Source organism: Radiomyces spectabilis (assembly GCF_025331425.1).
Source record: "Radiomyces spectabilis strain NRRL 2753 chromosome Unknown BYT42scaffold_5, whole genome shotgun sequence".
NCBI lineage: Eukaryota > Fungi > Mucoromycota > Mucoromycetes > Mucorales > Radiomycetaceae > Radiomyces > Radiomyces spectabilis.
In genome coordinates this window covers 19,107-43,822 of record NW_026251930.1, presented here as the reverse complement: position 1 = coordinate 43,822, position 24,716 = coordinate 19,107, and the positions used below count along the sequence as shown (strand labels likewise).

Genomic DNA, 24,716 nt, shown 5'->3' with positions numbered 1-24,716 from the left:
ACTGGAGTGATGCTCTCGTAAGAATGGAGGTGAACGAGGAGAATTGGTATAACGGTCTTTTTTTTTGGAGGTATTAGGGTTTTTTTCTTTTATGAGTTTTTCTTGTTCAGTGCAATGTGAGCATCTTCCAAATGATCATGAATGGGAAAGAGAGAGAGACGCAAGGTGGGAAGCGGAAAAGGAGTTCAAAAGAAAAGGAAATAACCTAATCGGGAAACCGACTACTAAAAAGAAAACCAAGCAATTAAAAAAAAATCCATTTGTCACAAGTAAACCTGTCAGACATCGTTTGTTACAAAGGTATCGGATACTTTTTTTCTCGTTTTTGCTTGTTTATTTCTACCTTTACATGCTTTAAACTATTGACATGGAATAACAAAAGAGTTACAAAATCACATCATCACTATCATGTTTTCTTACATTGACCAAACAGAGAACCCTTCATTCTCGCTGAAATTACAGTCTGCACTGCCGCCCGCCTTGGATGATGTCTCGAAAGACAGCTGAAAATGGATGCGCTGGAATTGGCAATCGCTGGAACGTTCTGTCCTCAATTCTTTTTTTTTATCTGCTCCCTGCCTTATTGCCACCAACCTTACCAAGAACCCCATCATTTTTTTTTCTATCCCTGCACCCAATGGAATCGCACACTGCCAAATACTCCTCCGTGCCAGAAACCAATTCATCCTTTCTACCCGTTAAAATGTATCCGGTATAATGCTAAACAAGTTCAGGAAAAAAAAAAATCGGATCATGCGTGTGAATTCACACACCATGCACAAAAGAGAAAACATAAAATAAAGTAAAAACAGAACCATACTTTGAAAAAACTAGTTTCAATAACACCTGTCCTGCAAGTCATAAGATGATGAGAAAAATGGTCCCCCAGGCGACCGATAAACTTCTTGCTTTTCAAAAAAACAGACGCGTCATAGTTTCCAAATGGACTTGGAATCACAAAATATTTGGTATGATATGCAAGCCTATTTGTTAAACTTTTCTGGTATATCTATGAGCGCATGAATCTTTACAATGTCGGGGGAGGGGGCAAAGAAGGAAGAGTAACCAGTTCTAGCGAGAATGAACGGGACACTCTTTGCCTTTACTAAACCAGTCGTGTATGCAATGCCGGTGGTACGAACACAAACAACTTAATCGGGCAATTGTGTCACCTGCAACAACATCAACTGTTATGCATGGGCTGATCTTCCCAAATTGGGTATCTCTCCACTCTTTTTTTTTTTTTTTTTTTTTTTTTTTTTTTTACCTTGTTCAAACTCTTCAAAGCAAATCACACATTCTTGCCCCACTAAAGCGGAGTTGGCGGCCAAGATATACACTAATATCGTGCATCATTCAATTCGTTTAACCATTCAAGAAATGAAATCTTGCCCTTTTCTTGTTTCCCACCCATCCATCCATCCACCTGACATAAACCCCACTTCACTTACCCAGATAGCGACTCCCCGTCACAGCAGCAGCCGATGTACCCGCATTCAAACATGACTGGACATGCTGTTCTTGCTCATTGATCGTTCCATACTCGCTCAACAGTTTCCCGCATACCGGACATTCCATCATCACACTCTGCATACTTATTGATCGATGCATACTGCTCCCGCTAAACGATGGACGATTGCTCAGACGAGTCGCTGGTTTAGATAAATCGCCAAAACACACGTCGCACACACGTTGTGGTTGCAGTGATACAAGATAGTGTTGATCCACAGGTAGTGATGGGTCCTGAACGATCTGGGAATATGGAAGCATCACACGATTCGTCGAACATCGGTCACACACAATGAGTCCACATCGCCTAAGAAATCATCACATTGAGTCCCATCCTCTGAAAGATGGCAATCTCCTTTTCACTTTTTTGTTTTTGTTTCACTGCACTCGATATTTTTTTCTCACCTGCAATGATGCCGTCGAATCAACAAATTAAACCAACGATTGCAACGTCGACAATCCAGGGCTTGTTCGTTTTTTTCCCAAGCGTAAATCGGTCGGACCGATTGTAAAGACCATCGCCCACTTTGATCATCCTCTTCCGTTGGTCTGGGTGAAGCCATCGGCGCCTCATTATCATGCTCATCAATGGATTGCGTATGCGTACGGCAATCCACAAACACCGATTGTGCCTTGGTCAACGTGACCCGCGTCGATGCTTGCCGCATAGATTCCGTCTGCTCTAAATATTCTTGCTCATTCTGTAGAAATTCAAGATTGGATTGCAGTTTGCTGATTTGCTCCCGACTCTCATTGCTGATTTCATTTTCTATTTTTTTTATGAAAACGAAATCCATAGGATAGGTGAATGGGTCGTTTCATTTATCCAAACAACCCTACAAGCATGCTTACCTTGAAGTGTGGCAATGGCTGATCGTAAATGGGCAACTTGTTCTTGCAAGGTAGACAGGTCCTGAATGTCTTCATTGGTGCGGTTGGGTATCACTGAGGACGCGGTTACAGCAGGATCCGCACGACGTTTCATTACGCGCACCCATCGTCGTCGACGAACCCATCCTGATCCGGACACCGGCATTTCAGGTGACCAATTCTCTTCCTTGGGCTCTTCCAAACTTTTTGCATACTGCCAACCTTCCTCATCTACACCGGGATGCGAGTAATCCACATTCCAATCTGTTAACCAAAACCACGCATGTTGATCCAACGGGGGTAACTTGACATCGCGCTTTGTCATGGGTTGACCGGACGGATGTAGACTCCAGGGACCGCGACGATCCGATTTATTCAACGCTTCCGCTGTAAAATACGGCCGACTCAGTCCCATCAAAGAAGACGTTGATCGCTGGTTTTCGTGCAGGACAACTGTAACAGTGACATGCAATGCCAATAAATTATACGGTTCTCGGCCACTTTCTACGGCAAATTAAAAAAGTTAACCATAAAACTATTCCCGTATCACCTGTCATTTTCGTTCCGATATATTACCTGACTCTTCTTCAGGTTGAGATCGATGTTGCATCCACCACCCACGTTCAAATGCTTCCAATAATTCGCAAAGATATGCTTCACCTGCTGCGGCTGCCGCGTCGTAAGCCAGTTCCCCAAATTTATTTCTACATAAAGGATTCACTTTGGCCTCGTTGAGCAGATAATCGACCACAGCCAAATGGCCCTTGGATGCTGCATTGACTAATGAGATGGTCAAATAAGGATAAGCCTATCATTATTTATCTAAAAACAAAACGAAAAAAGAGTAACTTACTGAGAGGAGTGTGACCCATTCGGCTGCGTCCATTGACATCTACACCGCGGTCGACCAAAAATCGTACCATGCCTAAATGACCAGCAGAACATGCATTGTGAAGGACAGACCAGCCGTCCCGATCGACGTGATGAATATTTGCATGTTGCACTCGTACAAGATATTCCACTACCGGCAAATGCCCCGCATACGCCGCTTTTAACAATGCTGTCTAAAAGAAACAAAGTGCTCAGAATTGGCAGGTGAAATTTCTCTATAATCATTCACTGCTACCTACTTCCCCTTCTTTATCGGTGGCATCGACTTGCGCGCCACCTTGCTCCACGAGGCATACGACCACTTCAAGATAACCTCTGCTTGCAGCCAAATGGATGGGTCGTAATCCCGTGGCAGGATAAGCTACGTTCGGATCAGGGTGGGACTTTAGCAACTCTTGCACTAAATAATGATCGCCTGTCGCAGCCAATGCTCCAAGATCTTGTATGGTTGCTGGTAATGTCGTAGCGGGTTCATTATCCTCAGGAGCAATCATCGGCAACGGCGACAGATATTGAGTCTCCATAACTTTGGCAATGCCGATCGAATCGTGATGTCACCCTTACGAGAAGAGGAAACAACGAGTTATCCTTTTATAAATATGGAAGAAAAGGATAGGTAAAAGTAACCCAAAAAGCAGAAACAAAAAAAAAAAAAAAAAGAATAAGGAAAAATCAAAGAAAAAAGAAAACGTGTGATGCAAAATGACACTCAGTGGCCTTTGATTACAGGTGCGCTTTCCCACTTTTGAAAACACCGCCGTCCAAACATACCCCATTCCTAGTTTTCGCAGAAATTTCGTGTTTGGTTTATACGTAAAACCACCCCACCCCCATTCGTTACAAGGACCTATGTTCATTATATGTGCCTAATATCATCATCTTTTTGTATGTGGGGTAAAAATCGATTTGGCGCATAAAATTACTAAGGAAGCTGAATCAGCGACAGTCAGCCAATCACGGTCTGTGGGGACGGCAAAAGAGAACTTTACAAATGAGCAGCGGTTATTACAAATTTTTTACAAATGAACAGCGGTCTTTGAAACAGCCCGAAAACTATAAAAGGTGATATCCTAAATGAAAAAGCCCAGCATTTCAACAAGACAAAAAAAAAACTATACAAACAATTATTATGGCCAGAATTGCAAGAAACATTGCCAGATCCGTTCTTTCCCGTGAACAAATGGATGGTGAAGGTGCTAGAGGTAAATACATACATTTTTAATTAGGTGACGAGACGTGGATTTTAACGTGATGGTGTTGTTTTTTACGTGTATTGATAGTATATCGCAGCATCGGTAGCCACGCTTTACGCAACCTCGATCCCTTTTTAATGCTCGATGAATTCGATGTTAAGGCACCTGCAGGTTTTCCCGATCATCCTCATCGCGGATTTGAAACAGTGACATATATGCTGGAGGGCGAGTTTATGCACGAAGACTTTAAAGGACACAAAGGCCGTATTGGTCCCGGTGATCTTCAATGGATGTCTGCAGCCAAGGGTATTGTACATGCCGAGATCCCCGCCAACGACAGTCGAGCACACGGTCTGCAATTGTGGGTAAACCTTGCCGCCAAGGATAAAATGGCCGAACCAAACTATCAAGAATTACCAAAGGAAAAGGTCGTCCACGTGTCGCCCGAGCCAGGTGTCGACGTGAATGTCATTGCGGGCGAGTCCCACGGTGCGCAGAGTCCAGTGTTGACACGCACTCCCACCATGTTTATCGATGTGAAGATGAGAAAGGGGAAGACGTTTGAACAGCAGATTCCAACCGACTATGCAGGATTTATCTACACTATTTCTGGCTCCGCGAACTTTGGTGGCAGCAAACACATATCCGAGGCACATCATACTCTGGTACTGAGTGAGAACCAAGGCGACCATATCCCCGTGGAATCCCTTTCCGATGATTGCCATTTCGTCATTATTGCAGGAAGACCTATCAGAGAACCCATTGTCCAATATGGCCCCTTTGTCATGAACACACAGCAAGAAATCTACCAGGCTTTCGCCGACTATGACCGTGGACGTAATGGATTCGAAGGAGCACGTGAATGGCAGTCTTCTATTAGAGACAAATGGCATTAAATCATTGACCCTTATTATATTATTTCCACATTTTTGTTCTGACCTTTTTTTTTTCCATCTCATTCTGGCCCTTTTTGCCGCGTGTACAATATTTTTATAGCATGCTGTCATTGCAATAAAACCAAATTACATTATTTTCTTCTTGTCTCAATATATATTTACATGTCGCCAATAAAGTCATCTATGCTAGTTTTCGCTTTTTCTTGGCTTCGTACTTCTCCTTCTTTACTGCGTCCGAATCCGCGCGTTGTCGATCCATGAGTCTTTTGTATCTCGCCGTCCGGATTTCTTTACCGCCACCCAACAAGACACAGGCTGCACTTTGCTTCGCTTCCGCCATACCGGAATCCATGTAATCTCGCAAGGTCATCGTGTCTTGATCTATTTTGAGGACTGACTGGTCGATTGATCTGAGGAATGTTTGACACATCAGACCACGGATCATTTGCGCATTCCACATTTCGTGAAAATGCTTATGCGTTCGCAGCGGCGAAGGAACCGCCACATTGACGTTGTCGGATGCATAAATCCAATTGATATCTTCGAATTCACAGTCGTACAATAACAATGGCAAATCACTGGCCATGGGATAATCGGGACGAGAGGGCGTTCGGCTGATATCCAACAACTCCTGGACGATTTCGGGGGCTTCCAATTTCTGGCCCACCAAGAAAAGAATGGACATGATGCAGCGCACCTGATGCCATAAAAATGCGGTACCTTTCAGCTCGACTTCGTAAAATTCAAAAGCTTGGCCCATTGAACTTGTGTCCATCCCATGGACGGGACGGATATCGAGAGAGACAATGGTGCGGTGATAGTTGGTAATGTTCTTGGACGGATCGAGTTTACAGAAATTGCGGAAATCGTGCTCTCCCATCATATAATTGGCCGCCAACCGCATCGCGTCCAGATCGAGGTTCCCTTTGGTAAAGAAATACTTGTACGTTCGAGATTTGCAGTTAAATCTGGCATTGAAGGTGGAAGGGACGGGTGCCCATGCAAGTACGCGTACATCATCTGGCAGTAAGCGATTGATGGTTTCAATATAGGGTATTTCTTTTTCCGGATTACTGCGAACATCCAATGCCACCACCTGGCCTAAACCGCTGACTCCCTTGTCGGTACGACCACAGCGCGAAAAATTACACTTGTCGGGACTTTCAATCAATCTCGAAGTCTTTAGGGCATTGAAGATCGCACCTTCAACGGTAGGTACTTCAGCTTCGTTTCCCTGTGAAGCGAATCCAAGATAATTCCAGCCTAGATAGGCCACTTTCAGGGCAATGTGTTGCTGAGAATACTTGCTCATATCAAATGGTCGTTGTGCTTTGATTTTCGACGAGCCTTTTCGATCCGTCACGGCGGTGTTCTGCGAAGCTTCAAGCGCCTTCAATCGTTCAATGAGCTCCTCCCTCGTTAGCTGATCATACGGAGAGCCTTCCATTTTTCTGAGATTTGTAAAGGGATTCAACCAACGCAGTATAGATCGAGCTCGAGAAATGCTCATCAGCTTTGCGAAGGAGCTGCAACAAAATTTCCAGGCAAAGAACATCCATGCCAAAGGAGCTAAGCCACTTGCAGCCAACCTTTCAAAACCTCATTCAGTCAGAAACCCCAAGTTGACTGGTGCTAGACAATACAAATAGAAGCAAGAAACACTAAGTTTTCTATTGGCTCGTCTTTTCAATGATCACTTGTATTTGTTCATCCCCAAGATATTGGGGTAGTATTTTACGATATTCAACTGGTTTTCAACCCCCTCCAAAAAAGCCCATACTATTTCTTTGCGTGTAAATTAATATCAACAGATACTCATACGCTAACAAGCATATTTTAGTTGGAGGATGACTCGTTTTGACCTTGCAATCTTCTCCAACGACAATACGTTTTATGGATTTTCGGCAGTCTGCATTTGGACAGATGATAAATTCAATATTTCAGAGGCGGCTCTTGAAAAGGCGCGTCAAAAAGCACTTCTTTTTCTTCGTGTCTCGACCGCGTCCCACATCAACATGGCAGACGAATTCGACTACGACTTGATTCTTGATGATCTAGATCCTTTTGCTGACAATACAAACACAGCAACTGAAAATACAACTTATGATCCGCTTGGACCCACCAATGCTGGAAGCAAGCGCTCGGCGGATGACGAAGCCGGACAAACGGATACGAAGCGTAGGAAAGAGAGAACACGACTAAAACCTTTGGATGCCGATTTGTAAGTCATTGTACTCCCTGGTCTTTGTTTGCTTTTCAAGTATTCAACCTGATGGATAGGTTATTGTCAGCAAACGGCCTCTCAAAAATACGTCACCAGGCACCTTGGATACAGTTTCAAGGAAAAGGTTTCGAAGTATGTCTGCGTCGCATTATGATATGCTCTTGCAGTGGCTGACCAATTCACTGTTTTTAAAGGATTCAGATTTGCGAAAGTTAATGGAATTCTATCAAATGTGGGCACACAAGCTGTATCCTCGTCTACGATACAAGGACTTTGTAGAAAAAGCGTACAAAGCATGCACACACGCTCGTTGCAAGGTGAGCTGACCATCAGAAAGCCGTGGGATTGATCCACAAGGATCAATGGATATGATCCAATTGCAGATCAACGCTTGTGGGTCAATATTGATCCGCTCCTGTGAGCTAGTATTGATGGAAAGATTGTAGGTAACGCTGGCTGAATGGCAAGATGAATATTATCAAAGCAAGCGAAAACCAGACGATCTAGTATCCACTGAACTATCTGGAATGACTCTGGAAGGTAGGAGATGAAGAAAGTAATCGGATCCAGTTGGAACTTACTTACCATTGTATATGAGTAGATGAGGAAAATGAGCGGCGGCAAGTCTCGGATGACGATACCGATACTTCTGAGGACGAAACAGTAACACGACAAACCCCACAATCATCCGAAAGAGTTACAGACGACAAAGATATATTTCCAGAGGATAATACGGGCCATGATCACAGTAGTAGTGATAATGACGAACCTCTATTCGCAAGCACATCCCGAGAACCATCAACTTCATCAAACTCGCAGCAAGATGTCCAGGCAAAGATACGAGCGAATCGAGAGGCGGCCTTAGCCAAACTAGCCGCTCGAAGAAAAGCGGCACAAGCCTCCAAAGAGCAAGAACCATGAAGTCGTTTTTGCTCGGCATCACTGCAAAAGAACCCCTATCACATGGATAATGTGGAATTTAAAACAGTTGCGCGAGGGATAACTTAATCTCGTTGCGTTGATACAAATGTAAATACAAAAAGATAACCATGCTACATCAAACCTTATCAGAGAATTGTTATAAATATGAACCGACGTATAAGCTGCACCATGGCACAAGAAGGCATCGTGCGAAGGTTGAGTTTCAAATTGATGGTGACAAAATTTGACATGCAACGTCAAGCGTTGCTCCACAGAGTTCACAGTTTGGCATTTCATGTCGACGATGGGTTGTTGGTGGATCAATTTCTTTTACCACATTTTTATTTACATGCGAATTGTAACTGATTGCAAAAGAATGACAATTATTATTTTTTTGGTTTTTTGGAGGAATGGTTTTTCTATATCGAGGTTTGAATCGTTCAGGGTTGATACATGGTAATTTAGAAGCGTCCACGACCGCCACGTCCTCCACCACGGCCACCAAAGTCGCCACGGCCACCACCGAAACCGCCACGGCCACCACGAGGAGCACCGCGACCTCCACCACGGCCACCAAAGCCGCCACGACCGCCACGACCGCCTCGTGCACCGCCACGGCCACCAAAACCGCCACGGCCACCACCACGCTTTTCAACTTGCCCTTGAAGACCGGTGCGCTTGGAAGCTAACATCAACGCACAATCAGTATATAATTCGACAAAGAGCTAGAAATAAAATAAACCCACCTTTGCCGGCCACCTTGGGCTTGGGTAAGAAACGTTCAATGGGAAGAAGCTTATCAGTGCCGATGTAAACTTTGTCGTCGACCTTGAAAGATGTCGCGACCATGCCTTCTTGCATCTTGACGGTGAAGAAAACTTCGTTCAAGGGACCGAGAATCTCGTCCACTTTACCGATCTGTGACTTATTTTCTAAGAAAATGGGTGCGTTGAAGTACGGAATCTTGGGATTGATAGATTTGCAGACCATCTCGCCTTCGCAGGCTTGCATGAAGGTTCCCATAGCTATATAACGATGATCAGCAACCGAACGAATATATTGTATAAGGTGTGTACTCACGAACAACTTCAGCGGGAGGACCTTGAGGGGCATTGAAACCGCCACGACCGCCACCACGACCTAAAAAGTCAATTACAAAAGAAATGTTTAATGTCACTGCTGAGGAATGGAAGCATTGAACGTATTGTATAGTTACCGCCACGGAAACCACCACGGAAACCACCTCGGCCACCGCCTCGGCCACCACGTTCACCAAAACCGCCTTTGCCCATGTTGTATATGTTAACTTTAGAAAAGGTGTTGAGCGTCAAAAAAACAAGCGGCAAAAAATGTTGCTCAAAGATTTATTTTTTGGGAGGCTTGGACTGGATTCCGAAAAAAAAAGTTCACAGGCCGGCCGTCATCCTTTTGCGTCATTGGCTAAGAATGTTTGTTGAAATAAAAAATCGACCATGTCTCTTAATGAAACGTTGACTGATGACAGTGACAAATCAAAGGGGCAGAAGAACAACCGCTAGCACACATACATAATATCCTCTTGATAAGTATAAGGTATTTAGATATGTAGGCGTTATCATCATCCTATCAAACCGTATAAATGTGTGGATGTTTATTTTTGATTGAGGTTTTGTTTTACCACCCTTACGCTATTGCCAGCGAGCAGCAGGTTATTGGTAGGCCCATCACAAAAACCATCCGCAACACCTAAACCCGGAAATTGCTCATTATCAACAACAGTATCGGAATCCCATCTCAAAATAGACTATGCTATCAGTGTACGGGGTGGTCATCACTTCTACTTAGCATATGATTCATGGCTGATTTTCTTGAAAATGTGTGCAAACTCTTTCCGTCAAGTAAAGAGCTCGCAGCAGCAAGAGCACTATACGTCGTGGCTTGCACATTGTGGTTTTGAGTAGCTCGTCCAGTTCGATACAAATGTTCAATCGATGTTATGCATACGAAAAACCCAAGGTGACAGGCCAATCACTCATGAGACATGAAAGAAATGGACGCTATTTATGTGGGCTTAAAAACTACATACGATAAGATAATCTTCCATGTGAACGAACGGTGACCGCAAATTCAAATGATAGCAATGACGATTTCCCAAACCATATTGGCCAAGCCAATTGCGCCGTTTAGAACCAATAATACGACACCACTGGGACGTATAGCCCACATATTTAATAATGTGCAACCGTTGAACGGATTCGTTGAACAGAACGCTGTTGTAAACTATCATGTCTTCAATGCGTGAAAAATCTGTTATGCAAAATAAAAAATGAAGCAAGGAAGTTATAGAGCACCATGTATCCTTGACAATTATATCAGACCGATGGGCGGTTGAAACGCGGTATCATAGAAGATTGCAAAACGGCAAAACATGGAAGATATAACAGCAAGGGATACTTCTATTATGTGTATCGCATTGGGTGAGACTATGATATTCCATGTCATATCTTTAAGGAAACTACGGCGACTTTTTTATGCAAATGCAAACGTGCTAATTGTGCAAGTATATACTATATAAGAGATTTTTATATGGGAGATAAAGAAAAATAAGAAAGGACATGGCCGCGTCAGTAAAAACCTCTCAAAAAATTCAGTGGGGAAAAAAAAGTTGAAGAAGAAAAGACTGCGACCACACATAATTCACATGATTGAAAAGAAATGTCAAAGGGGGAACAAAAAAAAATATTTCTACAGCAAGGAAACTTCGGAAAACCAGCCAGTTGACACCGCACCATAAGTCGTGTTAGAGAGAGAGCAGATCCAATCCTCCGATGACGATACCTCAATTGACCTACTGAAAAGAGACAAGAACACCTCCGTTTTGATCTGTAACCAAATCACTCCATGATTTACTGGCTTTTCTGGACTCTTAATAACATCGTACGATACCCAAGTGACCTAGTGAAAAGGGACAAAAGCAACCCCATTTGATCAGTAACCAAACCATTTCATGATTTTACTGGCTTTCTGGTTTGCGCTCGTTTGCTCGGGTCTGGTCTGGTCTGCCCTGCCCTGCCCGCCCTGCCCTGCCCTGTTCTGTTCTGTTCTGTTCTGGCTGCTGTGGTCGTTCTGCTCTGCTCTGCTCAACACCACCAAAGACGATGCCGAAAATGACCTATGGAAAACACAAAGGGACTTCCAATTAGTAGCCAAACCGTTCCAAAATATTACTGACCTTTCTTTAGTTGACGAGCAAGAGGTGCGCCGGCCGAAGATTGGTCCCGCTGCTTCTGACACGTGGGTCTCGGGTTCCTTGGTAACCTTCCTTACTAACTCCCATACTTCCGTGGGTTACTCGCGTGGCTGGAATGGTTGTTTCCGGGGAACCAGACCGCAGCTGACAGCCGTGATATTCCGCATTTCTACAAGGTCGCAAAAATCCGTCAAAGTCGAATCTGCTCCATAGAACTCCCCTTTCGGGAAAGCCCTATGCGAGTGTTTACCTATTATATGACATTCAATTCAACATAAGGGAAATTGTAACAAAAGTGACCATGTCTTCAAAATAGAGCTTACTTTTAGGCTCACTGTTGCCAGTCTTGAGAGTTGGGTAGCGTTTAGGTGGCCGCTGTGTTTCAGATAGCCTTGATTTTCCTCCTATCAACGAAGCGTACCCCAGCTTAGAGCTCCGACAGGGTTGAAGGACCGAAGACACACTCGTGTGTGCCGCCGAAATCCAGCTGAACAGGGGGCGTCTTCTGGGCAGCCATGACTCTGACTCCAGTCAACGAAGCATACCCATACCTCCTTCTTACCAACAGGGGTGGAGGTACCGTAGATTTGTGGTGCCGGCGCGGACGAGGCTCCAGGGCCGTCGTGTATACAGGCTTCTTGTTGGGCTTTTTCGCATTGTGTTTGAAACTATTGAATGACCATAAGAAAAATGTTCCTCATGAGCGATCACTCCATTTAAAGCAGATATGGTAAGAATACCTACCGTCATTTCACCGATCAAAAGTTCAGGCTCTTGCCGGTCAACGTGGGGAAAAGGAAGAAAAATAAACGCAAAATTTTTTCTCTATCTGCTTTTTTTTTGTTTTGCTTTGTGACAGCGGTTGACATATGCAGCACCGCCATCGTCAACTATAGAAGGTTCTTTATTGTCCCTCCATTTTTTTGACAGGAGGCTTATTGTGCATATTTCTTTTGAAGTGTGCCAACCCGCTCTCTGCATGAATCCAAAAGTGATCGGAGCGCACAGGCAAATGTCCGTATCACCTAATTTCTAGGCGGTGACACAACCAACTGCCAGTTACCACGATACGAACAGAAAAATCTATCAACTTCATATAACCAGTCAATAGTGCTGTGCAAAGACTTTAAGTGGCTGTATATGATGATTCCGGACAGTGTGCTGTTCAAATCTTTTACTGTCAAAACCGAACGTAATTTATGTGAAGGCGAAACATATTCAATCGTACGACCGAAATATGAACCCGACGATGAGTGTTCCGACAATCTGAAACTGAAAATAACCACGCATTGACACGAGTGTAAATCAGGAACGTCCATGGTCGTTGGAGAGGTTATCATTTTCGCCTACCTTTTTTCTCAGTGTAGTTATTTGAAGCATGTGCACATATCTGGAATCAAAAGACAAAGTGACTTTGCCTGTGACGTGCAGAAAAAAATTTTCTGCTGTTTTCTGTTTACATTTCATAGAGTCAGTCCAACCATTTTTTTCCCATCCTTTTCTTTTTCTTTAGGCTAAAGTGCGCAACAGTGGGGATGCGTTGATGACTAATGACAACCTTTTCGACAATATTTTTTTTATTACCAAGGTTGCAGAACATCCATTAACCGTGTGTCTCTTATCTCTCTACAGTAGGTTCATTGGTGACGACGAACGGTGGTTCCAGGCTCAAGAAGACAAGTTGCCGAAGACCCAAGGAAGAAGAGAGAAGAAAGAAGATTAAGGTTCAAGGCTCAAGGCTCAAGAAAGAAGATGCAAGGCTCAAGACTCAAGGCTCTCAAGGCTCTCAAGGCTCAAGGCTCAAGACTCAAGGCTCAAGGCTCAAGGCTCAAGGCTCAAGAAAGAAGATGCAAGGCTCAAGACTCAAGGCTCAAGAAAGAAGATGCAAGGCTCAAGACTCAAGGCTCTCAAGGCTCAAGACTCAAGACTCAAGACTCAAGGCTCAAGGCTCAAGGCTCAAGAAAGAAGACGTCAAGACCTTTTCCGACCGGTCAAGATCCTCCGGTGCACTTGGTGTTTTTGAGTTGGACTTCCTGAATTCGTTTTCTTCCTGAGAATTAATTGTTGACTTCCTGAGCTTTTTGCTTCCTGAGGACTTCGGCCTTTCATGGCCACCCTATTTTTGTTTTGGTAAGTTACCTTTTTCCTTTTATCTCTATTTTCTTTCTTTCTTGTTCTGTCATCGCTTGTCATCAACATTCCCGCTCGCTGCTTGCTGCTTTCTTTTTGGTCCCGCCCTCTTGGATGCAAGAAATATTTTTTGTTCAAGTCGCCGTCTCCTTTGGTCTTCAGTAGTATCACATAGTTAGCTGCATGTTATTTTGTAATTTTTAGTCTAGTCAATGCATCAGACTGACATAAAATTTGTGCTTCATTTGTGCCGGTAACCTTACTATGAGATCTATTTGCTGAAAAATAAAGCTGGTGGAATGAAATTTCCCAATACCCAGGACATGAGAATTGCTTAAATGGTTAACTAAGGTTCGCAGAGAATATCATATTCTCCCGCACATATGTTCATCAGCCTATGGAGCGCTAATGCCTCACAAATGAAATGGGGTTGTTGTACCGATAAAATCAGCGTAATAGATATCGAAAGGATCAGTTATCATAGCAATTGTCGACACGCAAAGAAAAAAAAAATGCCAAAACGTAAGCCAAGTAAAGGCGTTTTATTTGAATCAATATAAAAATGCCAACATTAATGAATCTAAAAAATGCAGGAAGGTCGTAATAAGAATTTTTTTGAAGCTGTTGCCTATCTTTATTTCATCAGCACAAGTTAACCAATCTATCTATTCCATAAATTATGGATTTTTTACCTTTATGACTTATTGGAACAATCTTGTACTTTCCGTCGTGGGACCGAGTCAACAATGGCTAGTGAACTGTGCTCTCGGTTACAAGCATGCGTGGAATAAATCTATATTGTAATTCGTGTCAGCCGTAAGACTTGCTCTCGGTGGTGAGTCGAAGTTGTGGATGAATGTACCTATTTTTTTTTTTTTATTTTTTTTTTTGCCTTTGTAATAAGGGGCGACTGCGGTTACAGTATTTATTTATTCGCACGTCACAATGAGCGCTGTAAATAAAGATGCTCAATCGGTAGCAAACAAAAGCCTTCCGAATATTGTAAGGAAGCATATAAAACCTGATCATCCCTGCTGTGGAGCATTAGTTTTGAGATGCAATATGATCCTGTAGCCAGATATCCTTCCGAGCTCAAGAAGAAATAAGGAAGAATAAAAAAAAATTCCACTTAGCTCAAAAAATGAGGGTAAGCACTGACATAATGCAATCAGGTCATGGTATACATAGTATAGACTCATCAGTTTTTAACTCATGAATGCTACACAGGTGTGATAAATTACCGATGATTTTTTGAGCGCTTCAAATCTGATGTCACCCCCAAAATTGAAAAAGTAGTCACGTGCGTGCGCAAAACCGGTGGGTGCTGAAAAGCAGCAAGCTGGGTTTCCTTCTCACTGCTTGTTGGTTATTGCGTGGCATCTGGGAAGGCATCAGCACTATTTATCTGTATCATTTCTCTCAAGACATACGCTTGTTGTCAAATACTATTCAATGTCGGATCACAGAACTTATTCACCGGTGGATCGTGGAGGCACAATAGGAGGGGGATATGGTGATTGGTCAGATGATGAACTACCACCTCGCTCCCAGGCTCGAGAAAAATTCAGAAGAGAACGAAGTATAGAACATGAACGCGATTCTTATGGAGACTCGTACATGTCCAATGCCGATGCCCATGATCGCTACGAACGGAAAAGACGTCTTCGCCGTAGTATCAGCCCCTCTGACGGTACCTGTCAATCCTTCCTTTATTTTTATTTTATTTTTACCTTTTTTTGACGGTTTCTTACTTTTTATAATGGGTATTAATCCATGCTTTCTATCTTTTATTCTTCATTTTTTTTTTTACCTCTTCACTGTCATTTATCAGAACGACGACATAAACGGCGAGCATCCTTTTCTCCGCCGCCGCATGGTGGTCGTGGTTATCGAGGGGGTCCCCGCGGTGGTGGTATGCGAGATGTCCGCGAACGAGATGCTGACTATCCACAAGATGGTGATCATTACATTCCAAACTATGAACGGGACGGCTATGTACCGGGTCCCAGATACAGCAATATGCCCGAACGACAACAAGGACGACCGGGAGGCGGGTATCCTATGATGGGTAAGTGGCATGCCACAAATTGAATGACGGGTAATTTTTTATTTGTCTAACATGGGGGCTAGCAGATATGATGAATGTGCCAATGATGGGCGCTGGCTGGCCAAACATGGCAAGGTAAGATAACATCATTGGTAACTTGAGTCCATTTCACTCATGTTCTTTGACAGACCTCAGCCGGTCGATCCCAACCAGCTCGATTACATCATACCCTTTAAACAATATTGCGACTACTTACGCCAAACGCATTCTCGAAGTCATTTTGATGATGATGAACTTCAGAAACGTTACGCCAAATACAAAGAGAAAGCCACGGCTCGACAGCTCAATACTTTCTTCAACAACAACAAAGACAAAGAATGGTTTCAAGAAAAATATCATCCAAAGATTTCAGAACCTCGCATTGCCGATATGAAACAGCGTAGACGGCATCAGCTGGACCAGTTTCTTATTGACTTACGAAACGGAGTATATGATGCGATTCAATACGACGAAAAGCCGATCACCTCTGCCAGCAAATCGCCAGAAGAGCCTGGTGCCGAATCACTTGCGAATGCGAAGGAGGAGAAAGCCGATATTCCAGCTGCCGACATTGCATCCTCGATTGAATATGAGAACCAGTTGGTTATCAAGACGGTGCCGCCCACGATAGCTAGACAACGAATTATTGAGGTATAGCATTATGCGAAAATGGGATAAACGCAAAATAAGGCGGTGGGGCTGACATTGTGTGATAGATGTGCAGCAACGTCGATGGATTCGAATATCTGGCTCTGTCGGAACCATCTCCCAACAAAAAGTTCCATCGTATTGGTTGGATTCATTTCAAAGAAGGCACTGATATGGTGAAAGCGTTTGAAGCTTTGGATAATCTAAAAGTAGGATTTCTGTGAAAATGTATCGCATGTGGCGTATGAAGATGTTAATCCAGCTTTGTGCGCTCCTGTCCTCCAGATTGACGATTTTACCTTTCATTTGGCGATGAATCGAAAAAACCAGCCGCAGCAACGCGTGCATAAAATGGCTCCTGAAATAGCCAATACCTCAGACCGACTGGATATCGACTTCGAACAAGCACAACTCTTGGCTAAGGTCTTCGATGGTGATTTGGTAGATGACGATGCTGGCGGATTGAAATTGGTGTTGGAAAGGGCGGAAGAGGTTATTGCTAAGCTTTCAGCAGCGGAAACATCTGAGGATCAAGATACCGAAATGGATGAGCCGGACAAAGAGAACGGTGAAACCAAATTGGCCAAGGAATCCAACGAACGTGTTTATCTGAAGAAGAGACTCGATATGATCATTGTATACCTGCGAAATGTTCATATGTTCTGCTACTACTGTGGCATGGAATGCGATTCTTTCGAAGAACTCAATCGACGTTGTCCTGAGCCACATTGTCGTAAATTGGCTTCACTTTCAACGTCATCAACAACCGATGGGAAACAGCAAAACCGAGGTGAACGTCAAGGTATGATGAACCAAAATTGAAGCCTATCCTTCATACTGTGACATGGTGTGTTGACAGTCATTTGATCGTGATAGCTGCGCAATGGGCAAAAAATCTCGACCAGAGAATTGCGATGAAGTCACAGACACCGTCTGACCGAGAGCTTGAGAGATGGGGTGGAAAACCCTATTCGAGGTAGAAGCTTGTTAGTGCATTGCATACATGGCATGTGGCTCATGATTCAATTTGTAGCGAACTGGAAACGTTTATGAAGGAACATGTACAAAAGGAGCACGAAGCCAAATTCAAGTGTAAAGTTGGGGAATGTGCAAAGGCATTCAAAGGATTCGATTTTGTGGAGAAGCATATCATCACAAAACATCCAGAAGAAATTGCACGTCTGAGGGAAGAAGTCGACTACTTCAACAACTATGTGCGCGACCCGAATCATCTTACACCAGCCGCCAACCTTCAGTCCAATATGAACATGGCCATGGGTGCAGCCAACATGGGAGCTAATATACCGTTTGCTGGACCGCCTTCAGCATTCATGGTTCCTGCAATGAATGGCGGTGGACGTATGGCTCCTCCCGGGATGGCCATGCACGCTGCTGCCGTGGGCACACCGTGGGATCAAATTCCACGCATCGGTTTCGGCGATATGAACTGGTCGAATGCCATGGCCATGAATCGCAGGACGGGTGGCAAAGATGGCATGGAAAATTTTAACCGCCCGCCGTCGGCAAGGTACTTTCTTAATGTGTTGGAAATTGTCGTTATTTCTTTTGAAACTGAATGAGGCTCCTCTTTTTTTTATAGCCTCGACCTGAATGATTCCATGGTTCGTGACCCTCGTCAGGTGAAGAACTACGTCGATCTTGATGCTCCGGCTGAAGGCGATGCGGATATTTCATTTTATTGATCTACTCAGCATGCAACCTATTTTATACTCCTTTTTCTTCCCTCTTTATCATCTGATGCTCTTTAAACGAATTTTCTTCTATTTGCTTCCCACCCTGTTGTTCAGTTTTTCTTTCTTTTTTTTTCTTCGTTCTCTGGCATTCTCAACCGATATGAAAAGTGATGGGATGATTAAAACGCCACCGTGACAAATACCACGTCAATTGTTTGCGGCCAGGAAACTTGAAGTGACTTTGTAGAAACGTTGGAAACTTGTTGGTTGTTTTTGGCAGTCTAGAGCTTTGCCGAGAAGATCTTGGCCATCAATTCTGTGACACATGGTTTCGTCGACCTTTGTTCCAGAGAGCCTGATCCTACCGGCAGGAATCCGAGCAGGGAGATCTCTTTATGCCTAAGCACACCTTTCCAATATCACAATCCTACGCTCACAAGGAACATCACAGGGAGCACATAAATTGTCGTAGATAGCATTAGAATCGCTGAAGTTTGTTAATTTTAAACGACATAGACTCGATAAACTCGACGTATTTCTGAAAAACAATGTTTACAAGCCCTCGATAACATGAATACAGTATATCGAGATATGAAGATGACTCACACACTTTAGATATTAAGTGAAACCGAGACTTTAACTGGCTTGAATATTAGACGAGTCCTCCGCTTATAACCGAGCAAAGTTATCGATCCTAAAGATCCAAAGTGCTCTATCTGCGCTTGGGGAACAAAAAGCTTCGCCGACTTGCTCTTGCTTGAGTCCAACGATTAAAAATATATCCCGGACCCATTTTATGACGTCATATATATCACGTGAGGGGATTGGGGCGGGCCGATAACCTTTTTTTCTTTTGGGTTCAATGAGGTTACTCTTGTCACGGTTGTGAAAAATAAAGAAAAATCTGAACCAACATGAGCGGCCGCGATGCACGATCCGTAGATAGAATGGCCATTGACGATGGTACGCATGGTTTTCATTGTGAATTTGTATGCTCACGTTTATTTATCTCCATGATTTCTTTTTTTTTCTGTAGATGCTGAAGTCAGAATCAAGGGCCGAGGTTTCTCCAACGAACACGGTACGATTTACAAAACTATGACGGAGGATCGAGGTCCTAATATTGTGATTATAGATGACTCACGGCGCGGTAAACGCTTGGATCGTATGAACGAGGACAGCGCTCTTGAACCAGAACGATGTAAGCCCCTACGTCGAATCTCAGTCTATTCAATGCAACGATGCCTAACGTGATACCTTTGTAACGTAGCCATAGAAGGCTGGATTATTATCATTCGAGGAGTGCACGAGGAAGCTGATGAGGAATCGCTGAATGAACGATTCGCAGAATATGGCACCATCAAAAATTTGCACTTGAACTTAAATAGACGTACCGGTTATGTCAAGGTAAGACAACGACTCGGTTTCTGCGCTGTGTGATAGTGGACTAAAAATTCGTAGGGTTATGCTCTTGTGGAATACGAAACCCGTAAAGAAGCTCAGGATGCCATCGATGACGCAGACGGCACGAAATATCTTGATCAAGAAATCAAAGTAGACTTTGCTTTCGTAAAAGGACCCTCTCGTTCGGAACGCCGAGGTGGTCACCGTGACAGAAGCCAGAGCCCTTCCAGAGATTAGTGCATAGTGAAAGAGTATAATGAATTTGAATACAGTGTCTTCTTGAATCTTTCTTGTTTCATCCAATGTGATTCGTCATCAGCGACCAAAAGCCAAGAACGGTAACCTGAATTTTTGGGTTTTTTTTTTAATTTTTTTTTTTCTTTCCTTTCCTTTGATTGACGAAGAAAAAAAATGAATCATGAGCGAACGACTTAAACGAACTGTACCTTGTAAAGGTAACTTCAATGGGAATGACTGTACTTTGGCTTTTGCTCTGATTTCCGAAATTAGATTGCAAAAAGAAACGACGAAAATGTGAATGGCTGCCCGGGGCAGCGGCCTGCACTCGGTGTGCCAAGCAACAGCGAGAATGCGTAGTCCGAGATGGCAGTAACGATGCAACCACCTCTGATACTGAAGATGAAGAACAACTCCTCGATGGCAACAAAGATTTAGCGGTCATGACCAATGTTGTAGTCCAGTTGGAATCCGAATTACACCGTTTGGAACTTTTGCTGCGGAACGAGCGTAGTCGAGCACCTAGTCTCACCAGCAGTTCGTCGTCTGAATCACTCTCATCGTCCTCATCGCCCCCCTCCTTACCTTCTCCTATAATATCTCGGTTGTTATCTCCCGCTTCCAGCTTCTCATCCATCACCTCTCAGCCATGTCAGACTGATTCGTTGATGTCTCTCGTCCCCTATTCGAATGGAAGTCCTTGTCAATGCGGCCAGAATGACCAATTTTGCCAATGTTGTCAAAATGCCAAGTACGAGTGGAATCTTTCCATCGTTGATGGCCAGCTTCGCTTGGAAACCGGTATCAAGTCTGTCCACGAACTGATTACGTTTAGTCAAACCATGTTGCGCAGCCTGAATCCGTTTACAGGCGATTTGGAGAATACTGCCCACAGTTTCAAGGTCGTTGCACCGAATGGAATTATGACGTTGGTGCGAAAGTACCTTTCTGGTATCCAGGTAATACCACCACTCGTTCGAAAATCACCGTCTTTGCTCCAGGATGCATTGTTCGCCAATCCTCGGCCGTTAGTGGACCAGTTCGTTCGAATCTACTTTAAATGCTTCAATTCAGCCGTACCCCTTTTCTACGAGCCGACTTACATGGCATACTACAACTCGTTATCCGATCCGTTTAGCTGTATCGTGACGATGGCCATGTGTAACTATGTGGGCAGCAGTTCGTGCAAACATATTCCATTCACACCAGACGAACGCCGTCGATTAGGCGAATACTTTTTCAGTATATGGAAAGATCTCCTTGGAGAAACTTTTGACGATCCCAATCGACGATTGGAAACCGTGATGTCGATCAATCTGATCACCAAGTATCTGCAACATGTACTAAGAATATCGGAATCACAAAAATACGCGGCCATGGCGCATCTGATATGTCAAGATTTAAGAACATACTACGCGGATGACCGAAAACCGATTGTCGAGCGAGCGCTTTTTCAACGGCATTACGTGCTTGCCGAACATATACGGGCGATGAATGAATTTCTGGATGACAAGGAGTTTGTTCTTCCAGTCATTGAGAACGTGCAATTTGAAGTGTTGCCTCTTGAATCTGATCTTGTGAAATCGTTCATCGAAATTTTTCAACACATTCTGCGACTCATTCGGCATCCTTATGTGGTTAATTTGGTGGTAAGTATGAAACGTTGGTGAAGCATGGGGCAAATGAATTAAAGGGCGGTATTTCTTAGCGACAATTTGGATGTATGCATGCCGGTCAAGAAGTGGAAATGACATTTGAAACCTTTTTCCGATGGGAGGAAATCATCCAACAGTGGTGGTACACTGTTCCAAAATATTTGCGAATAACCGCGAATCCTATCGATCTGAACACCAGGATTATCATCGATTCGTCTGTCACCGAACCACAGCTCATGCTTATTGTTTTCTTCCAAATGTTCATGATCAATATCAGCTCATGCTTACTGCATCCTATTGACAATATCCATGTGGACAATCATGCTTTGTTGCAACTCATCCAAGATCACGCGGTTCGTGGTTGTCTACGTGGAACACAACTACTGTTGGACACGGCCAAAAAACTCACCACCTCATCCTTATCATGTCATTGTAAGTAAAATGTGTGGGGTATGTGTGACATGCGACTGTCGATACTAATCATAAGCGGATCTTATTGTTGATAGTTAATACCGAATTTCTCCTCGACGCCGTGGATACTCTGGCCATCTTAATCCGATTCCCCGATCCTACTGTCGCTGACAAGGCGAGGGGGATATTGGAGGCATGTCTGTTAGAGGTTAAATCGGCGCTGATTACCGATGGTCACTGGCGATCCATGTCCTTCTCGTCGTCCATAAAAGTCAATCAACCCGAAGATTACGTTTCATTGATCAAACAATATGATCAATATCCTCTTCCATTTTACGCACTACTCTGCCATGTTCTCAAGATCACGCTCAATGATAGCGGCTTCATTCTGCAATAATGCGGGACTGCATCATGTATTTTTTTTTCTCCTTCTGTACTTCATATGAAAATAAAGATAGACTCTGGAAATGGGGTTCTAGAGTGATTTTTTTTTTTAAAAAAAAAAATCAACGTTTTCTTTTTTGTACGACGGTCCTTTCATTTCCGGCGATGTCTGGATTCTGATGTGTAATCTGAATTTTCTGATATTACAACATTCAAGGGACGGACATTGAACCCTCTTCCGATCGACAGTGTGTGTACACACCCTGGATCACCCGGTTGATGAATTTGACTGCTCCTAAAGACAAGAAGTTCCTGGTATCATGCGTATGGATTAAATGGTGGGAAGCGATTGTAAAGTAAAGCTTGTACCAGTTGAGCGGAAACAGAACGTGAAAGTCACCGATATTCTTGTTACAACATTAGATTTCCTCGAGTCAATCGAGCGGTGTACCAAAAAATAAATAAGATACAGGTGCCCGGAAAACAGGAACACTTTATTCCTTTTCATTTCCTCGACAAACGGTTTTAGATTACGATTTCTGCATATTATGGATCACGTTCAAACGCTGGGCAGAATCTATGCCGACGGAGTCCATCATTGTGATTGGCGGCTTACACTACGAAACTGCAGAGAACAATCCGCGATGACTATTGTGTATATCACCAATATCGTTATTTCAGCATGTGTTATTATCATTGGTAACTATCCTCAACTAGTATAGACTTCTTATTTTTTTATTTGCTGGACTCATTTATTTTCCCACGTCATCAAGGTGTCGGACTTCTTCTGCATCGAAGGATAGTGCAAGGACATCGCATGTTTGAAGCACACTCGCCTCGAGAGTATCTTCGGCCCAAACCCATTGACGGCATGCTTTTTTTGATAATGATCTTCAACCTTCGTAAGCCACTTTCAAGTTTTTTTTTCTGCGCCGCCTCAAACCGACGTCTGACAGGAATTTTTAGTTCGATTAATCAACAGTGTGATCCTGATCACTAACGTTGCTGACAATCCGATATCAAGATCATGTAAGCACCAAAATTTGGGGGGGGGGGGAAATCAGCTCACTTTCGGTAATAATAATTGTTTATGGTTAGTCATGTACGAGTTTCCTTGGCAATTTGGATATGGCTCGTTCGTACTGTACGTTGTCGGCATTGCGCGCACATTGGCAAATGTAAGTTCACGATCCGCTCAAAGCACGGTGTTTCTTATTTGAAATCGTTTTTCATCCAGAGCCATAAATCTGTTTCTTCAGGATGGTTGCCTTCCACGCAGACCGTGGACATCGTTGGCGTCATTTTATTCTTTGCTCCATTTATTATCAATAACACCTGTTCCTTGGCGGCGGGGATTCTCGATTTCTCCCACTATGAGATAGCGGTCATTTTCACTCGGCTACTCTACATATTCTGGTTTATCCACTGCACCGGTCTTGCGATTACCGTTATGTGGGCAGGCATTCGCCTCATCAACGTCTTGAATCAGCATTTAAGGAAAGCAGGCACTTCGACATCGCGATATGCAACACTGAAAACCGGCATTTTCAAGGTAAATTATCCAAAGATTCGCCAAAACCAAATTGCTTGCTTAAATTTTGTTTTTATATTTGTGTTACAATTTAGATTCGTACAGTCATGAGTATCATTGTCGTCTGCTTGATGTTATTTGCTGCTCTATTGCTGGCCTTTGGGTTGTTGCGCACTCACATCTTAAAAAGCGTTGCTGGCAGTATTTTTGTCGGCGCGGTATGGAATTTTCTGGGGCCTGCAGCTACAATTTTGGTGGAAATTGCAATTATTTTCAAGTAAGCTTTTGCTCTGCTTATCTTATGACTTGCGGAGGACAGCGACTGACAGATTTTTTTTACAGTCCAAAAATTGATGATCCTAATCTTGGTCTCAAGTCATCGAGTGGGGGAAAGACCTCTCAAACAAATGATAGCCAACTATCGACGGTGGGCAACAGTCAAACCTTTGCGTTCAGCGAATCGAAAGAGCTGCCAACATTTTCATTTATGAGTCCAAACGACGATTTGAAAGAACAACAATTACGCTATGAAGAAGTTTTTCACCGATACAACCTGTATGCGAATATGAAGAATTCTCAGACCGATCATAAAATGCCACAACGGAAAGAAAGCGCTTTGCCACTCAATCCCATGCACCAGGAATCTAGCGAATCGACAGACACGTCTTCAGCAAATACAGATTTCGTCGCCCCTGATGCGTTTGCTTCCCGGGCAGGGCTAACACTACATCCTGCGTAGAGCCAGAATATTTTTCTCTTATAATGCCAATCATTCATCATACCACATTTTACCATATCCTATT

At 43.5% G+C, this 24,716-nt stretch overlaps 10 protein-coding genes across 10 annotated transcripts; 7 read left to right on the top strand and 3 right to left on the bottom strand.

The window, feature by feature from the left end:
• Positions 1-1,071: 1,071 nt before the first annotated feature.
• Positions 1,072-2,072, bottom strand: BYT42DRAFT_494355 (uncharacterized protein; the record flags this gene model as incomplete). Its single annotated transcript, XM_051564293.1, has 4 exons — positions 1,072-1,172; positions 1,268-1,339; positions 1,452-1,816; positions 1,915-2,072. 4 exons carry the CDS (start codon positions 2,070-2,072, stop codon positions 1,072-1,074), a joined length of 696 nt encoding a protein of 231 aa, XP_051424176.1.
• A 2,327-nt stretch (positions 2,073-4,399) lies between these two features.
• On the top strand, positions 4,400-5,359 carry BYT42DRAFT_593003 (RmlC-like cupin domain-containing protein; the record flags this gene model as incomplete). The annotated part of the gene is made up of 2 exons (XM_051570662.1): positions 4,400-4,472; positions 4,551-5,359. The coding sequence occupies 2 exons, from the start codon at positions 4,400-4,402 to the stop codon at positions 5,357-5,359; spliced, it is 882 nt and encodes a 293-aa protein (XP_051424175.1).
• A 181-nt stretch (positions 5,360-5,540) lies between these two features.
• BYT42DRAFT_494896 (pseudouridine synthase) lies at positions 5,541-6,806 on the bottom strand (the record flags this gene model as incomplete). Its single annotated transcript, XM_051564326.1, has 1 exon — positions 5,541-6,806. One exon carries the CDS (start codon positions 6,804-6,806, stop codon positions 5,541-5,543), a length of 1,266 nt encoding a protein of 421 aa, XP_051424174.1.
• Positions 6,807-6,975: 169 nt separating this feature from the next.
• Positions 6,976-8,749, top strand: BYT42DRAFT_564580 (replication fork protection component Swi3-domain-containing protein). The gene is made up of 5 exons (XM_051567755.1): positions 6,976-7,580; positions 7,640-7,715; positions 7,778-7,900; positions 8,030-8,123; positions 8,185-8,749. Exons 1-5 carry the CDS (start codon positions 7,207-7,209, stop codon positions 8,502-8,504), a joined length of 987 nt encoding a protein of 328 aa, XP_051424173.1. The 5' UTR covers positions 6,976-7,206; the 3' UTR covers positions 8,505-8,749.
• On the bottom strand, positions 8,727-9,631 carry BYT42DRAFT_564577 (Gar1/Naf1 RNA binding region-domain-containing protein). The gene is made up of 3 exons (XM_051567754.1): positions 9,585-9,631; positions 9,251-9,529; positions 8,727-9,189 (listed from the first exon to the last, which is right to left on the bottom strand). The coding sequence occupies exons 2-3, from the start codon at positions 9,525-9,527 to the stop codon at positions 8,966-8,968; spliced, it is 501 nt and encodes a 166-aa protein (XP_051424172.1). The 5' UTR covers positions 9,528-9,529; positions 9,585-9,631; the 3' UTR covers positions 8,727-8,965.
• A 1,859-nt stretch (positions 9,632-11,490) lies between these two features.
• BYT42DRAFT_544863 (uncharacterized protein) lies at positions 11,491-11,946 on the top strand (the record flags this gene model as incomplete). The annotated part of the gene is made up of 1 exon (XM_051565779.1): positions 11,491-11,946. The coding sequence occupies one exon, from the start codon at positions 11,491-11,493 to the stop codon at positions 11,944-11,946; it is 456 nt and encodes a 151-aa protein (XP_051424171.1).
• Positions 11,947-15,137: 3,191 nt separating this feature from the next.
• BYT42DRAFT_284922 (uncharacterized protein) lies at positions 15,138-18,601 on the top strand. The gene is made up of 8 exons (XM_051562856.1): positions 15,138-15,931; positions 15,997-16,045; positions 16,099-16,600; positions 16,666-16,806; positions 16,883-17,399; positions 17,474-17,573; positions 17,631-18,125; positions 18,198-18,601. Exons 1-8 carry the CDS (start codon positions 15,637-15,639, stop codon positions 18,298-18,300), a joined length of 2,202 nt encoding a protein of 733 aa, XP_051424170.1. The 5' UTR covers positions 15,138-15,636; the 3' UTR covers positions 18,301-18,601.
• A 604-nt stretch (positions 18,602-19,205) lies between these two features.
• On the top strand, positions 19,206-19,932 carry BYT42DRAFT_612720 (RNA-binding domain-containing protein; the record flags this gene model as incomplete). The annotated part of the gene is made up of 4 exons (XM_051571662.1): positions 19,206-19,254; positions 19,328-19,492; positions 19,562-19,698; positions 19,753-19,932. The coding sequence occupies 4 exons, from the start codon at positions 19,206-19,208 to the stop codon at positions 19,930-19,932; spliced, it is 531 nt and encodes a 176-aa protein (XP_051424169.1).
• A 141-nt stretch (positions 19,933-20,073) lies between these two features.
• Positions 20,074-22,503, top strand: BYT42DRAFT_284876 (uncharacterized protein). The gene is made up of 3 exons (XM_051562855.1): positions 20,074-21,581; positions 21,641-22,019; positions 22,094-22,503. Exons 1-3 carry the CDS (start codon positions 20,376-20,378, stop codon positions 22,393-22,395), a joined length of 1,887 nt encoding a protein of 628 aa, XP_051424168.1. The 5' UTR covers positions 20,074-20,375; the 3' UTR covers positions 22,396-22,503.
• A 523-nt stretch (positions 22,504-23,026) lies between these two features.
• BYT42DRAFT_612718 (uncharacterized protein) lies at positions 23,027-24,652 on the top strand (the record flags this gene model as incomplete). Its single annotated transcript, XM_051571661.1, has 7 exons — positions 23,027-23,081; positions 23,156-23,284; positions 23,349-23,411; positions 23,481-23,560; positions 23,620-23,934; positions 24,009-24,190; positions 24,256-24,652. 7 exons carry the CDS (start codon positions 23,027-23,029, stop codon positions 24,650-24,652), a joined length of 1,221 nt encoding a protein of 406 aa, XP_051424167.1.
• Positions 24,653-24,716: the final 64 nt, after the last annotated feature.

Coding starts and splice junctions, on each gene's coding strand:
- BYT42DRAFT_564580 (XM_051567755.1), top strand. CDS start 7,207: ATGACTCGTTTTGACCTTGCAATCTTCTCCAACGACAATACGTTTTAT. Junction 7,581..7,639: donor AAACCTTTGGATGCCGATTT/GTAAGTCATTGT, acceptor CCTGATGGATAG/GTTATTGTCAGCAAACGGCC. Junction 8,124..8,184: donor ATCTGGAATGACTCTGGAAG/GTAGGAGATGAA, acceptor GTATATGAGTAG/ATGAGGAAAATGAGCGGCGG.
- BYT42DRAFT_564577 (XM_051567754.1), bottom strand. CDS start 9,527: ATGGGAACCTTCATGCAAGCCTGCGAAGGCGAGATGGTCTGCAAATCT. Junction 9,190..9,250: donor GCCCAAGGTGGCCGGCAAAG/GTGGGTTTATTT, acceptor CGTTGATGTTAG/CTTCCAAGCGCACCGGTCTT.
- BYT42DRAFT_284922 (XM_051562856.1), top strand. CDS start 15,637: ATGCTTTCTATCTTTTATTCTTCATTTTTTTTTTTACCTCTTCACTGT. Junction 16,601..16,665: donor CTAGACAACGAATTATTGAG/GTATAGCATTAT, acceptor ATTGTGTGATAG/ATGTGCAGCAACGTCGATGG. Junction 17,400..17,473: donor AAACCGAGGTGAACGTCAAG/GTATGATGAACC, acceptor TGATCGTGATAG/CTGCGCAATGGGCAAAAAAT.
- BYT42DRAFT_284876 (XM_051562855.1), top strand. CDS start 20,376: ATGACCAATGTTGTAGTCCAGTTGGAATCCGAATTACACCGTTTGGAA. Junction 21,582..21,640: donor CTTATGTGGTTAATTTGGTG/GTAAGTATGAAA, acceptor GGTATTTCTTAG/CGACAATTTGGATGTATGCA. Junction 22,020..22,093: donor CTCATCCTTATCATGTCATT/GTAAGTAAAATG, acceptor TATTGTTGATAG/TTAATACCGAATTTCTCCTC.